At 40.8% G+C, this 15,347-nt stretch overlaps 2 protein-coding genes across 4 annotated transcripts in view; one reads left to right on the top strand and one right to left on the bottom strand.

The window, feature by feature from the left end:
- The window catches only part of LOC110054922 (uncharacterized), a 29,662-nt gene extending 23,266 nt beyond the window's left edge, over positions 1–6,396 (bottom strand). The window contains exons 1-6 of one of the 3 annotated variants that reach the window (XM_089290387.1): positions 5,582–6,396; positions 3,470–3,616; positions 3,137–3,285; positions 2,714–2,744; positions 2,435–2,564; positions 808–946 (exon numbers count right to left, since the gene is read on the bottom strand). In XM_089290387.1, coding sequence (XP_089146513.1) covers positions 808–946; positions 2,435–2,564; positions 2,714–2,744; positions 3,137–3,285; positions 3,470–3,616; positions 5,582–5,647 — 662 coding nt within the window. In that variant the 5' untranslated portion in view covers positions 5,648–6,396. Of the gene's footprint in view, positions 1–807; positions 947–2,434; positions 2,565–2,713; positions 2,745–3,136; positions 3,286–3,469; positions 3,617–5,178; positions 5,480–5,581 lie in introns of those variants that run through there. The other 2 variants (XM_089290388.1, XM_089290389.1) reach the window with 2 other exon arrangements.
- A 2,397-nt stretch (positions 6,397–8,793) lies between these two features.
- Positions 8,794–13,432, top strand: LOC110054914 (zinc metalloproteinase-disintegrin-like MTP8). Its single transcript, XM_020761286.2, has 2 exons — positions 8,794–9,584; positions 11,094–13,432. Exons 1-2 carry the CDS (start codon positions 9,348–9,350, stop codon positions 13,323–13,325), a joined length of 2,469 nt encoding a protein of 822 aa, XP_020616945.2. The 5' UTR covers positions 8,794–9,347; the 3' UTR covers positions 13,326–13,432.
- Positions 13,433–15,347: the final 1,915 nt, after the last annotated feature.

Genomic DNA, 15,347 nt, shown 5'->3' on the forward strand with positions numbered 1-15,347 from the left:
CAACAGTTTGAACTTTTGAAAAATTTAGCGGACTTGTTTGGAAATTGTTGCTGGAGAGCAAGGCCTTGCTCTCCAACAACTTTTTCCAAACAAACCTTTTTATCTTTAAAAAAAATTCAGACCATCATAAAATCTCATTCTTTAATGGCTCACCTGGCCTCAAACTTGGCCACTTTCGTATTTTCAACATGCTTTTTCCATTTCTGGCATTCGTTAAGATATGTGTAAGCCCATAATTTTATGAAATGTACGCCACTTGATGGCTTAGCTGCAAAGGGCCTATTAATTAGTAGTAATAAATGATACTACAGCTACTTAAAGAGTGGAGGACTGGTAAGGGAAAAGAGCCTCATAAACAGGGAAACCTAGTTACCCAGAAAGTGTTTTATTATACAGAAAAATAATGTTCCTGAAAAATTAAGAAACAAGTTCTGCAACTTGGAAGCAAAATTTGCTTATGCAAGAGATGATGGATCTGTGTTCAAATAAAAATAAAAAACTAACTGTCTCCACAACAATGCATCAGTCCAATGATGTAGTCTTCATTCTATGCACCAGTCTGATTTGGCAGCCACTGATATGGTGCTTAACTCAGTTTGTTAGGAGTATATTGCCAACCTCCTCCCCCCTCCCCCCCCCCCCCCCCACCTAAAGATCCCTTAGATGGCTATGAGATGCTAGGCAGGTACTAACCCTCTACCATGACATGGGCAGTCATTCAGGTTGCACCAACAATACTTAACACTGACATTGTCTATATTTCCTTCAAGAGTGTAAAACAGCTTTTAAACATAAACCTATATTTACCATCCAAGAGAGGTCATTAACACTCCAACAATAAGGAACACATTTTGAGGATGCAGGTGCTTATTCTCTTGGCTTTGTTTCTGTGTATGGTTTTCATGAACTTCTTTAAGGATCTTGGTGAAAACAAGAGCAGACGACCCTAGCAAGAATAAAAGCAAAATTCTAGTGAGGATATAAAATCTGGTTTCTCTTTTCAAAAATATATTTATTATGTAGAATTAATGCCTATCTGACCAAAACAGACCACCAAATTCTAGTCATAAAAGTAACAAAAAATTGTGCATATGATTGATTGGCCAAGCTTTTCTTCAAACCAAGAGAAAGTGGCCAGTCTGCATTTCAATCTGCATTTCCAGCCTAGTGACACCTCAGCCAGTTGTTTATCTTTGGTTTTGTAATTAGCATGAATGGGCTGGAGTATTTCTACTCCCCCCTGGATTACCCCCCAGCATTAAAGTTACAATTACCCATCCATACACCTCAGTGGAGAGAGGCACTGTGAGAGTAAAGAGTCTTGCCCAAAAACACAACCCCAGCATTGGAAAGGGCTCAGACCTGGACCACTTGATCTGGACTCCAGCATGCTAATCGCTCTTTGACCCATGCCTCAACAATTAGGGGTGGTGAATGGTAAATGTGAGACTTTGAGAGATGGCATGACCAGCGCTTTTCTTTGCAAGCCCAAGACATATTGACTTTTTAGATTGCGAGACCAAGACTTCAAAGTGTTTTGAGTGCGAGCGTGAGGGGCTCAGACTCTTAAAATTGAAGCCCCAGATTTAGTTGAGAGCTATAAGAATGAGGGAGAATGAGCTTGTACAGAAGTCTTACAAAGGAGTCTTTTGTTGTAAAAACTTGTGCCTTTACACAGTTCCACAGGGGACAACAGATAAGTTCTTTGACTTCGTGGGTTTCATCATGAGCTATCGATATTGTGGGCTGTGTGTGGCTTCTTGATTCCCCTGTTAGCCTTTTAGCCAGCCTTTGCGAACAAGCTGGAACTGGAAATTTGACTATAACACGCTACGTTAGGATATCCTAGAACAAAACAACTTTTTTTGGTGCCAAAATGATGTTGTGGTAAGTTTTGTAGCTTTTTGTGGAATTAAGACAATTTGGCAGAAGTTAGGATTACCTTTTTCTCTGAAATTTGAAAGTTGCTTTATTGAAATTCAATATCAAGTGACGAGAAGATGTCAATTATTAAAACAAACCAACGGAAACCCTTAACCTTGCAAAAAGTCGAGACTTCAATAGAGCTTCGTATAAAAATCGAGACTGCAAGATGCACATAACTGCTAAAAAAGTGAGACTGCGAGACCCGTGAAATTCGACTAAAATTTTGTGAGACCCAGAGTTTTTGAAGGACCATTCGCCACCCCTACAATTGTATACTGTACCTATTTAAAATTCCAGGTGCTCCATAATGCCAACATATGAGTTACCCACAATGTGACCAGCTCCTTAAGTTGGCTTGATAGCTCAGTTGGTAGAGCACTGCACCAGTATCGCAGTGGTCATGGGTTTGAATCCCCTTCAGGCCTGAATTTTTTTCAGGCTTAAATTTCACAACTGCTTAAGTTGTGTGTGTAACTGTGATGATCAGTCGTGGCTTCATACGAGTTACCTGTTGAAGTATGCACAGTCAAGCTCCCAGCTTGATCGACAATTCCAAAGTGATGATGAAGCCATCCTTTTCCTCTTATCCAGTGAGTCATAGGGTAGTACACAAAAATTGGCCACAACAAATAAATAATCTACAAGCAACAAACAGAAATACAGTAGTTTTGAGGGTTGAAGTGACATTTGGTCACACCCCTAGAAAATGAATTAATGAGAAAATTGAAAGAATTACTTGACATGTATGATGAGATCACAAGTAAAAGGAATGCATGAATGTATTTACCAATGCTCCAAGAATGTTCATTTGTTCTGTCCTAAGATGAAAGGTCAAAAAGTAAAGTTGCCAGGAAATTGTGATTAACTAGAACAATACTAATAAATGTCTGGTCATACAGTGCAAGCAAGACTACATGGGCAGACTGGGTACCATCATCATCCAAAAACGATGGAGATAGATAGGTCATGTCATCAAGAGGGAGGGAGGCTCTGTTTTTAAGACGACACTCCACTGGACACTGGAAAAGCACAACATTTATTGAACTAAACAGTAAAGCAAGAATATCCCTTTTCAATAAACCCCCTTGTCAGAGACCCACATTAAGAACCAGCACATCAAGCAATGACCCTTCAATATCAATGACTAATTCATGCTTTTCGGCACAACAAATCTACTTCAATTACTAGATGAATGGTATTTCATACTCACCATGCAGAAAGCAGCATAAATGGAGTAACAATAGCAAGCATCATTTCAAAACTTGCAAAAAGAACTCCCGGCACCGAATCGGATTGTGAGGAACAGTTGGTGCCAGGCAGACCAAAAAACAATGCATCATCCAGGCTACCAATTAAGCCCTACAGAACACAAGATGTAACAAATTGTTAAATACATTAATTAATTAATTAATTAATAATTATCCTATTTCAATAAATAAACACAGTTGAACAAATAAATCATAACAAATGCCCTGCTGAGGCCCAACAGATGTACATCATTCTGTTTAAATAGAAGCAGAAATGATTTTGCAGAAAGCCTTACCTTCTGAGATGGTCCAAATGAAAGAGAGTAACCCACAAAATACCACAGTAGTGAGCCAACAGCAAAGTTAATGAGGGCATGTACAAGGATTTGGTTTGACAAATGACATGGCCTTGTCCCTGCCTTGTAAATTGCAAAACTGAATCCCTGCAAAACAGAACAGAAAATTATAATATAGTATGTCATTTAACAGCATTGCCTTCTGACTACAGCTGTATTATCCCTTACAGCTAATGTTATGCTCATGAAGGGATTAAGATATGATGACATGTCCAAGTTGCAGTTCTGGCTAGAGTTAAACATTCAATACAAATTTAAAGCCTTTTTATCTCCTCCCATCACAATTATTATATACCTCACTGTACCCCCACTGAGGAGGACACTGGGTTTTGCGGTATTGCAGTATTGAACAATTTTTCTTGTGGTATTTCAGTGATTTTAATCTCAAAATGCAGTATTGTGGCATTGTCTGAGTGAATCTGCAGGATGTGGTGTTTTAGTATTTTGCACGGTATTTAAAATTATCCTCCAAGTTCTCCAATGTTTCCAAGCCTTTTCCAGTTTCCGATATCATAATTGGACATTCTCAATGAAACTTAGCTCTCATGTCCCGGGGGTACTCCCTTATATGGTCTATATAGGTATATGTGCGGTTCCAAAGGGTATGGTTTTTCAGCCGTTTTGGTCATAAATAGAGTATCAGTTTTGGTGATTTTCGCCATTTTGGTTATAAATAGGGCATGGTTTTTACACTCTAGTCTTGAACTGGGTATGTTTCTTAGAAGAAGCTACTTTTTCATCATTATCGATATAAAGACAATCAACAAACGCCCTACATTACTTATGTTTAGAGCAACTTTGCCAGCCACAACAATTATAAATAGGGTATCAAAACGTTGGTTGGGTCATAAATAGGGTAGCAAAAATGGCAGATTTTGGTCATAAAATTTAATAGGGTAAGGGTTTTGGGAAGTGGACCACACACCCCACCCAACTTTTCTGGGAATACCCCCTCCCCCCCGGGGCTCTCATTGTAACAGAAAACTGCAATTCCTTATGTCGCAGTTGGAAAAGGGTAAGATATTTTTCGTTAATTATTAGCCAATGTGTCAATGGATGCTACTTTATATTTTTGATTATTTTGTCGAAATCGAAAATGACAAATTCACATTTGTTATCTGCTCTAAACTTAAAAGACAGAGCAGTGGTTTCGGTATGACATCGAGTTTTGACTCGGCAGTGAAGTATTGCGATATTTGGCGATTTTTTTTGCGGTATTCCAGTGTTCTGAACCCCCCAGTGGCCCCCTCCCCACTCCTCCCCCGTCGGGTGTTTGATTTGCTAAGATATGAAGTTTCTTCCAAGTTAGGACGATTATGACCGTCGCAAATTACAGAGGACTGACAGAGTATATTACGAGTTTCGATGGTGTTTTGCTCCGAGGATTGTTTGCAAGATATCCAGGATATCATTCCCAAAACTCTGTTTCATATCAAACTGGCAAAACAGTGCACAGGGTAGACAACAACATCGATAAATTGTTTCGTCGAGATTAATTTAATCCTTTAGAAGAACTATCCGCAGCTATCCGCGATTCCAAACTCCATAAAACCTTGTCATGTTGATTCGAAGACATAATTCTAAAGCTTGTACTCGACTACAAGCTATTGAACTTTTACGTAAAATAAGTGTGGTTTTCTAATACATACTTGCATTGATGCGCCGATGCATGGCACGACGTGGACATCGACCACCAAAGGTGGCAATTAACCTCAAACCCCAACATGGATGCTTTGCAGCTCAGCTAATAGTGCTCAACGTCGCTGTATACACTTAAGCCTACATGTAAGGTGAGTGAACGCGCTAAGATAAACTCGCCGAGTTCAGCAACACCACAATGCCTTGAGAGGTGCAATCAACGTGTTCGTGCGACAGCAGTTGGCGCCAAACTGTCCCGAGGGACTATTTCAAATATCGTCGAATTGAAAGCGTGCGAAACTGGCCTCCCGTTTCGCAGGCGGAAATGAGTTCATCTTCTATTCCGCCAAACCGTATTAAAATAGAGCAGCTATTTTTAAGGGGAAAGAAGATCTGCTAGTGTAAATGGCCCACCTGCAATGCAACCAGGATGGTGATGATCGACAGCCAAGCTGCGTCCAAAGCATTCCCGCACTCCATCGATCGATCATAAATTCTTCTTTGAGAAAACTATTAACTGCAAAGGCATTCGACACGATCTTTGTAAACCCAGCAATCCCACGTATGTCCCAGTTGTTAATTTATCCCGCTGCCAACGCTTGAGTGACTTCGTTTTGAAATTTGTTAATTGATCTTTTCTTTCATCCAATCACTGTTTTGACAACTGAACAATTCGTTAAATACGTCTGTTATCAGATGCTCAAAGGAGGCCACCAATTAATGACGACGAAAGTGGAGGGACACGCGACCTTGTTTCAGCTGGCTGACTTGAGTCTTGAGACATGATGGATGTTTCTTTTCGTCCAAGATGGCACTTTTTACAACAAGATGGCCCGAGACAATCACGTTTTTTAAAGAGTGTTTTTTTTTTTTCCTTTTTTTGGCATTCTCGTCCCCAGAACCGTCTTGTCCCTCTTTTCCGGTGGGGCCTAAGAACAAGGAAAAGGTGGCTTTTAAACAAAGGAAATTTTAAAACAGTAGTAAAACTCTCACCGAAAGTGAATTCGAAGTGGAATCCAATTGTTTGTCTTCGGAAGACTCCACTGAAAATTCTACCTAAGCCAGTTTTCAAATTTCCTGAAGGATTTAGGCAATCGACCAGTGACTCAACCAGTAGATATTTCCGGAAACGAGCGTTCAATAAGGAAAGCTTTCAGCCAAACAAATCATGTGTCTCCAGAGTCACATTTTCCTCGTGCCGAGGACTCACCGGTTAAGAGTGACAGGTGCCGAGTCTGGGGACGAGAATGATAAGGAAAACACAGGTTTATAAAAAGTCGAAAACAATGATGTTCCAGTTTTACTGAAAGCTTTTTTATTTAGTCTTTCTCGCTCGATCTATAGAGCGAGGAAGGAAGCTTTCAGGACCTGGACTACCCGGCCCCCGGGCTGGACTACCTTTCATTCTAAAGTAACGCAAATCCTCCAATTAGCGTCCGGGGTACGGTGCGCTTATTTCAATCTAAGAATAAGGGGGGAGGGGGCGGTTCTTATTCCCGGGGAATTCCTCTCGTTGTCTTGCCCGTAATACCTGGGCTAGAATTCCTTGCCCGAAACCTAAGGAGCAGTTACTTCAACCGTATAGTGATTCCGAGAGGCTCATCCGCAACTATTATCCGATTTAAGTGTAAGAATTATTATATTCTTAGGTAAAAAATATATATATATTTTAAAGTTCATATTTAATTTATTCATATAGTCTATTTTGAATTGTGTAGTTTAAATGTTCCTTGAAGGTATAAGCTATATCTAGCTACCCTGTAAATTCAAGTATGTACGGGAGTCGCTTATTTAGATATGTAACATTTGTTACCGTTATTGTGGACGGAAAACATTTCTGAAAATGCAGCTTTTTGAAGATGATGACGTTATGATATTTCTCTGACTTCTCTGACCGGGTTTTCCTCAAACACAAATCCAAAATGACCAGTGACTTAACTTGTGTTGCGTTTTTAAATTCCTCCGGCGTTGAATGGACGGAAAACATTTGATGCGTTTTCAGAATGAAAACACCGTTTAAAGTTCCTCCGGCTTGGCGTGGACGGAAAACATTTGATGCGTCATTCAAAATCAAAACACGCTTTTCAAGTTCCTCTGGCGTAGTGTGAACGGGGCGTCAAAAAAGGGCCGAGAAGAGGGAGGCGCGTTTAGTTTGAAGGGGGCGATTATTCCAGGGGAGGAGGGGGGGCGCTAATTCCAGAATGTACGGTATTCATGTGGAGTGTTGGTTGAGGATTTGTTGTTGATTGAGCTTTGGAGCAATGATCCCGATCATCTGTTTACTTACCGATCAGGTAAAAAAATGTGTCGGCAAAAAGCCTCAATAGTTCAGCGGAGTTGTTATTTGCAATGTTCGATAACGTGATCATAAGAAATATAACATCTTGCAGCAATTAGAATTAATTTTTTTTGATAGCCAAGAAGCCCCGGGACGACAGAAATCAAACATGAGAAAAATAATCTTTCACAAAATCAGGAGTCAATAGCATTAATGTAACTGTCAAGGGGGTAATGTGCTTCTGCCCGATTAGATATTTAGTAGTAGTAACAGGAGGTCATGTGCTCCTATAGCCGACTGACTGTTCACTAAGATGGAATCCCGATTTTTCGAACGTCAAAAACAAAAAAAGAGTTTTTTAAAAAATTGGGTGGTTCGAGAGAAATCGGAGGTAAAATTACTGTGGGAGACTCAGGGGAGAGTAACGACTTCTGGTTCGGAAAATCAGAAGTCGAAAAATCGGGATTCCAAATTGTTTCACGAAGGTAAACCGTGGTGTTATCTATGCCATGGGACGAAATAATCCGTACTCTAGTTCCCTCTCACACGCGATTGATCAATGGTCTACTGATTAGACCTATATATATAAACCAGTAAGCCACACGGAAATTATTGTCATTCACAAATTTATACCACACATTTCACGCATGGTTCAATTATCGGTTTAGTAAAAACCCACTTGGGTTGTTGACACAATGGAGAGATAATGATTGACTGGGCTGACAAATGAGTCAAGTGCGCTATCACAGCAGCCCATCATAGTAACACTTTGTTTTGTACAAGAGTAAGATCCCATTATGTGATTCTTTTCTCGGATACCAGGCTCTTCGTTGAAAACCTTCCGAAGTGATATTTTTACCCTTTCATCCTGTGCGACATTCTCGCCGCCCTTTCACGTTGACCTGTTTAAGGACTTGAAAACAAAACCATGTTAAGGATTGTCTTCCATACGTTCATTCGTTTAGCTTGTAGAAACTTGGCATTACCTATTACGGCATCGAGAAAATGTGTTTCCTGAAACTTGACGAATTTTTTGCACCAATGTTACAGCAATCAAAGCAAAAATAGGAAATCAGTCAGGCATGAGTTGACAAAAAATTAGATTAATGGACCCATGCGGTGAATGTACGACAGGTAAAAAGAGGAAAAGATTTGATTTTATTGCTTTTTAAAGGTGTCTGTATAACCGAGATAACATCAAACGCGCGCAACTAATTTACACATTTAAGGTAATATTGAAAGTCATTTTAATCTTTCTTAACCTTTCTAAGCCATTGTTCTTTTCATGCGCGGTTCGTTTACGGTTTGAACTGTTCATTCAAAGACAATGGGAGGATTAAGGCAGTCCAATTAGTGATCTACATAAGTATAAACAAACAGCTAAACTACTTTGGGTTATCGCGAAATCTATTACTGTTCGGAGCGTTCGTTCAGCTTTTTCCCTTCTTCCATTTTTTCTGGCCGTTTACACGGCTAGAATATAACACAGCCCTGGCGGGTTAGAAGTATAATTAATTGCTACTGACCTTCACAATCAGAATTTACGGCGCTATTAAGATCTGTCACAAAGCAACGAATCGAGAGGGAAAATATTTAGATGTCAATAATTTCCGGCGGAACGCGCGCTTCACTGGAATGACAGAAGGACTGAAACGTAAGATGCGAAACATTTGTTTGATTGATTCTTTGTGGAAGACCAGATTGAACTGTTCGTTTCACGTTACGAAAAGCCCTTTGACGGTGACGAACATTTAACATTCGACAATTCTTCACACATCAGTTTTGACACTGGCCTAGAGACTGGCCAAGTGGGAATATTTATAATCTTGTTGGCCTTTCATTCTCTTCACTATTTTTTCAACGGACAGTTTATCACTTCGGGATCAACACAACAAAGTGGATATGGTTGTGTTTTTGTTTCCGTTCTGCGTATTTCTTAAGCTACAACTTTTGGTACAATTCTCGAATTGTTTCGAAGAAAAGAACCGTCCGAGTTGGACATTGTCGTCTGGCAGCGTTTGGCCGGCCTCTAAAGACAACCAGCCGGTAAATCATCAATTTATATTACCCAGGATACGATATACTGCTAGAAAAGACAAAACATCGACAGCTCCTGGGTCGGCCTACGTAGCAAAAACGGTGAGTAAATTTAAGTCATTTTAAGACTAAGGAAAATTGCCAGCGAAGGGCACGAGTTGGGTTTTTTTATATTGGGCTTCGAATCGGCATGGGTCCTTGAAAACTCATCAGGTGTAGATAAAATACCACATACGTGGCTTACCAGAGACCTGAGAAAACCACGAAAACCTACAAAAGGCGGCATTCCGCCATTGTTACGAATATTCCGTGGTTTGATGCAATATACTTTAGCGAATGTTTATCTCAAACGTTCGGGTTAATTGTGCGGTGCGCAGAGACATAATTCACGCGATGTGTTACTCAGTTCGTGATGTGGACATCAGATATTTGTCACACCGGAAGGCAATATGAAATCAATCTGGTTTACAGCTTTACAGCTAGACTAAGGGGAATTACTTAATATATATTGCCTTTTTATTTAGCTTGGTAAGCTGTCTGGAACAAAACTATCGAAGGATGACAAAATGAACTGAAAACCTATGAAAGGATTAATATTCATGAAGGTCATTTGACCGAATGTATTCCGCTCTTGTGACATTCATCACGGGCTGTAAAAACAGATCAGGGCCCATGCAGCGTTTCACGCCGCGTTATTGTTTGTTTTTATAGCTTCATTTTTTTATAAGTGCAATTTGAACGAAAAGCACCTAAGCGTAAAATAGGCGTTAAATTTATCAACAATGTTCCAGGCGTACTGAATTCGAAACCAGAACATCACGGAACGACATCGATAAATATGGGAACGGCGAAAGGTTATCAATAACATATGAGTCCCGGCTTGCATGTTATGCTAAAGTTGTGCGATAGATCACACAGCGCGAGTCAGAGAAAATCGTCAGATTAGGAATGTCTGAGCCTTTAAGACCTATAAAATGGACGTTATTTTTTCTTTTTCTGCAAAGTAAATAATCCTCAGAAACGTTTCGGCGCGCGTCATGGGAGTCTGTACTAAGCTATAATTTTAGCCTTAAGCAATTTTCACACTTTAAAGTCATTACAGCAGTTTTTAATAAGCTACACCTTACTAAACATTATCAATCAAAAGATACAGCTCTCGGGTATTGACAGTATGTTTTGAATTCATCATAGAGCGCTTATCTGGTCGAATCTAGAATTTACAGATGAAAATCGACAAACACCTCTTTGTACGTATTGCTTACCTACATCAATAGCATGTATGTTTTACAGTCTCAGACGACTTCTAATGTAAATTATTTAAATTGATGGCAAGTCTGTTGCAAAAACTTAAATCTCTACTGAGTCAAAAAATTGCCAAGATAAACAGTTTTATTTTAATAAAAGCAGTAGCAGTCGGCTTATCTTGGAAAAAAGGTGCTCAATTTAAACAGCGTCTAAATGTAGTACCCGTATTAGCGTTTGAGTTATAAATAGTTAATCACTAAAGGTAAAGCATCCGAAAGAAACAAGACTCCTGGGCAGCTGGAAACGTAAGATGCCCTAAAGACCTACAATAGGGCACTAATCTTTTGTAACATCTTTGTTTTGCAGGCCGGTAACTCAGAGATAAAGGCAGAAATAACATTCATTGCCTTTCAACAAAACTTCACGCTTGACTTGTATCAGAATCGCGGCCTCTTCACTTCGCGATATCGTGAAAGACACGAACGCTATAACAACGACTCTGCCACAGACACGAGAACTATGAACCACTGTTTCTACCATGGCACTTTGAGGGGTAGGGAAAGGTCGACAGTGTCTCTTTCTACTTGTGGAGGGATCGAGGGCCTGATTTTCGACGGACTTAAGTCTTACCATATAGAACCAACAGACAACTCATTTCATTTAATCTATAGAATGGATGATTATAACTTTAACAAACATTACTCAACCGAACAAAGAACGACACAGAACGAGGGCGTTTGCACGATTAATATTCAAACTCATCGAAGGTTTTCAAAAAGATCTACTGAAAACGACTTAAAAACTCACAAAAGAACTCGTAGGGACGTCTTTACCGAAACCAAATATGTTGAACTGCTTATAATTAACGACCACAAACAGTTTGAAGCTTGTGGAAAGAACCTGACCAAGACAAATATGCGCGCAAAGCAGATCGCAAATATAGTGGATGCTATTTTTAAACCGCTGAACGTGCGTGTCGCGTTGGTTGCTATAGAAACCTGGGACGTAGCGGACAAAGTGAAAGCGGATGACGATGCAGAGACGTACTTGTCAAACTTGATAAAATACAGAAAAAAGAAACTGCTTCGAAAGTATCCAAATGACGTAACGAAACTTTTAACAGGAGTGTCGCTCAGAGATTCCATTCGCGGCAAAGCTCAGGTTATGACAATCTGTTCGCGGCAATCCGCGGGCGTTATTCAGGATTACAGCCGGAACGCCGCGTTCACCGCGAACACGTTCGCCCACGAGCTGGGTCACTTGTTTGGCATGTATCACGATGAAGATCTTCCGCGCTGCGTGTGCAACACGCGCAACTCGCGCGGATGCGTGATGAGCGAGCATGTCGGTCGTGAACCAGCCACTGAATTCAGCAACTGCAGTCTCAAGGGGCTCGAGGAGACTTTATCGCGGGGCTTAGGGAACTGTCTTTTTAACGTTCCTAGGAGTTTGGTTGGGGGACCGGTTTGTGGAGACGGTATCGTTGGAGGCGGCGAGGAGTGCGACTGTGGAACGGCGCAAGAATGCGCTGATAAGAGAGACAATTGCTGCAATCACTTGACGTGCAAGCTGCGTGCGCATGCTCAGTGTGCCGATGGCGCGTGCTGTGAAAAGTGTAGGTTTAAAATGAGTGGAGCTATTTGCAGGGAGAAAGTCGACGAATGTGACATCCCGGAAACTTGCAAGGGCTCTTCAGGGGTTTGTCCCCAGGATGCGTTTGTCCATAATGGCTATCCTTGTGCAAACAACACGGCCTATTGTTATCTTGGGAAATGTCTGACCCACGACCAGCAATGTCAGGACCTGTGGGGCCGCGATGCCGTATCAGGTCCTGATATGTGCTATAATTATCACAACACGCGCAGCCCGGACAAATTTGGCCACTGCCGCAGGTCAAAGAAAGGGAGATATCGAGCTTGCCAGCGGCAGGATGCAAAATGTGGCAAGCTGTGGTGCCGTGCGAGAAATCAACGGCCTGTCATAGGTATACAGCGAGATGTGATGAACTCACGCTGGCCTTTTGATGGTAAAATAATCACGTGTAAAGGAGCAAGCTTACAAATGGGCCTGGATGTACCTGAAGCGGCCATGACTCTCGAGGGAACGAAATGCGGTGACGGCAGAGTATGCCTGAACCGCCAATGTGTTTCAGTAAATGAAATTCTTAAAATGGTGCCTGGCTGTGCCAAAAACTGCTCAGGTAATGGAGTATGTAGCAATGTTGGCACATGCCACTGTTACGAACCATGGACAGGGATCTCCTGTGGTGAAAAGATCCATGATATCAAACCAACTTCTAAAGCAAGCCAGCCGATTAAAACACTGTTCTATAGCACCACAAGAACGTATTTGTCCACGAAAAAATCATCAACAACTACGCAGACGACGTCAATGAGAACTTTGACTCCAACTGCTGTCCAAGGAATTGAATCCAAAGTAATTTACTCCACTGTTTCTGCGAGCCTAGTGGCTTTGATCATTCTCCTTGTGGTAGGACTTTGTAGTTATAAACGACACTACAAGCACCAGAAATTTGTGTTGCAACATACGAGTAAAACACGTAAAATTCGGTCACAAGTTAAGGTCATTGTTATTTAAGAGAAACGGTAAATTAAGTATTTTATAGACGAGTCTCCCAAGACCTTAAAATAAGGGGAACAATTGTATATAAACATTTTTCAGAATTAAATTATTGGTGCAGCTTTGCCTTTGTTCACCTTCTTTATCGCAACGCTTCTTCTATTTATATCATGCCACAGAAAAAAACAGCCAATCAGAATGCAGGAAAGCCGTCGTATATTCGATAGTATTACACTCAACCTTCCCATCATGCGCCGCGCGTATGTCGCATTGATTGTGTTGGCCACTGTATTTTCTATGGCATGGTATAAAATGGTTAACAATTATTTACCGAAGTGGAGGTAAATATCCACCACTTTCACCCACACTGAGGTATAGTATATACCACACAAGCTGAATAACTAGCGGATCAAAGAGTAACTTTATTTGTTTAAGAGTGACTTTATTTGAAACGGGAAGCCATTTTGTTTTTCTTCGGCTGCTCGGAGGTGAATATATAGTACTTGGCTAATCACCTCCGAGCTAGCCAATCAGCGTGCGCGAAAAGTACTATTCACTTGTGTGGTATATACCAATTTGTGATGTGCCTTGGAATATCATATCCCACCTCTCACTTGTGCTTTTCACGGGTGTACAAACGTGGGATGAAGAGGCTGGCCGGAGCCTTTGAGAAAGTGTTACCTAGAAAAAGAGCTTTGTACTACCCTTTCCTGTTAGCTTAAAACGATTGATCAATCTCTGACCAGACCATTACCAAGAAAGCAATTTCTCAAACAAAGTTACCTGCCAATCAGACAGAATTTTTCACCGAATGGAAAGTGCCACGATTAGTTTCAGTTTGGTGCGTGCTTTTTTAATTGTTTTCCTCATTATCATGTAGTGATTCTCATTAGCAAATAAAAAGTAGGTCAGCAATGCGAACATGTGTTTAGTGCATACAGGATTGATACTGGGAATTGATAGTTTACATGCAGATATTGTTATGCCCTGAGAATTTTCTTGTGATTAATGTAATGGTGGGTTCTAAACATATGTTTGTATTTAGTTATTATTCATTCCTATTATTGGGTTGAAAAGCTTTAAAAGTATTGTAGTGTTGTTTGACCCATGCAGGCGTAAGAAATGGTTTTATGTATAACAGCTCAAGGCAGGCACGTATCTAAACCAATCAGCCTGTACGTATGAATGGACCAATCAACAGGGGTGTCAGTTCAGCCTGGCCCAGGGTGTTCTCCCTCTCGCCATTTTGAAAAGTGGAGACGGCCCTGAGGACGGGGTTGGTTGGCGGCTTACTCGGGAGGGGTTGGGGGTAGGGGTTGCCGATGTCAGCATGTCAACCTGAACGAGCCTGCGTTAACTAAACCTGATGATAATGTAGATCAGTGTAAAACACAGACTGCAGACTGCAGACCGGGGGTAAAATGCAGACTGCAGACTGAAGACTTTTTAACCGAATTGTGCTACCAATTCCATCACTCAGAGCTAATCGTAAACAGGCTAAACGGTGCATTATTGAGAGGCTGACCTGAGTGATGCTCCGGCTAACGTAAGTGATATTCAGGCTAACCGTCGAACCGGAGCGCACACTTTCACTGCGATTAGCCTGAATAATCCCATTTACGGGTAGCAATCGAAAATGAAAATTACACGATATATACCTTATTACATGAAATTTTCGCGACACGTCAATTTCGCGAATTTCGCGATTTAAAAAAAATCGCGAAATTTTAGTGACGCGAAAATTAAATGTGAAATTAACATGATGCGAAAATTAAGTGACTCACATTACGTCAATAATTAAAAAAGCGATTTATTACCATTACACACGTTTATAACAATCATTTTGAACTATTCTGTGGTAATGTTCTGGTCCTCTTCATCACTACTGCTTTCCGTCTCCACTCCAGGTAGCACTTCCTTTGTACAATCCTCAAACTGTCCATTTACTGGCTCCTTGTGGTGCTGTTCCACTGGTTGCTTAAACCTTTCAATTGCCTTGTAGACACTGTGAGAACATCCTTCTTGTCACTGTTTACATAA

This window comes from Orbicella faveolata, unplaced genomic scaffold (assembly GCF_042242905.1).
Source record: "Orbicella faveolata isolate gen_17 unplaced genomic scaffold, um_ofav_v1 contig_2, whole genome shotgun sequence".
Taxonomy (NCBI): Eukaryota; Metazoa; Cnidaria; class Anthozoa; order Scleractinia; family Merulinidae; genus Orbicella; species Orbicella faveolata.

What these genes read in the sequence shown, in the direction of transcription:
- LOC110054914 (XM_020761286.2), top strand. Translation starts at nt 9,348, where the DNA reads ATGGTTGTGTTTTTGTTTCCGTTCTGCGTATTTCTTAAGCTACAACTT. An exon ending in CGGCCTACGTAGCAAAAACG is followed by an intron (nt 9,585 to 11,093) that starts GTGAGTAAATTT and finishes TTTGTTTTGCAG; the next exon opens with GCCGGTAACTCAGAGATAAA.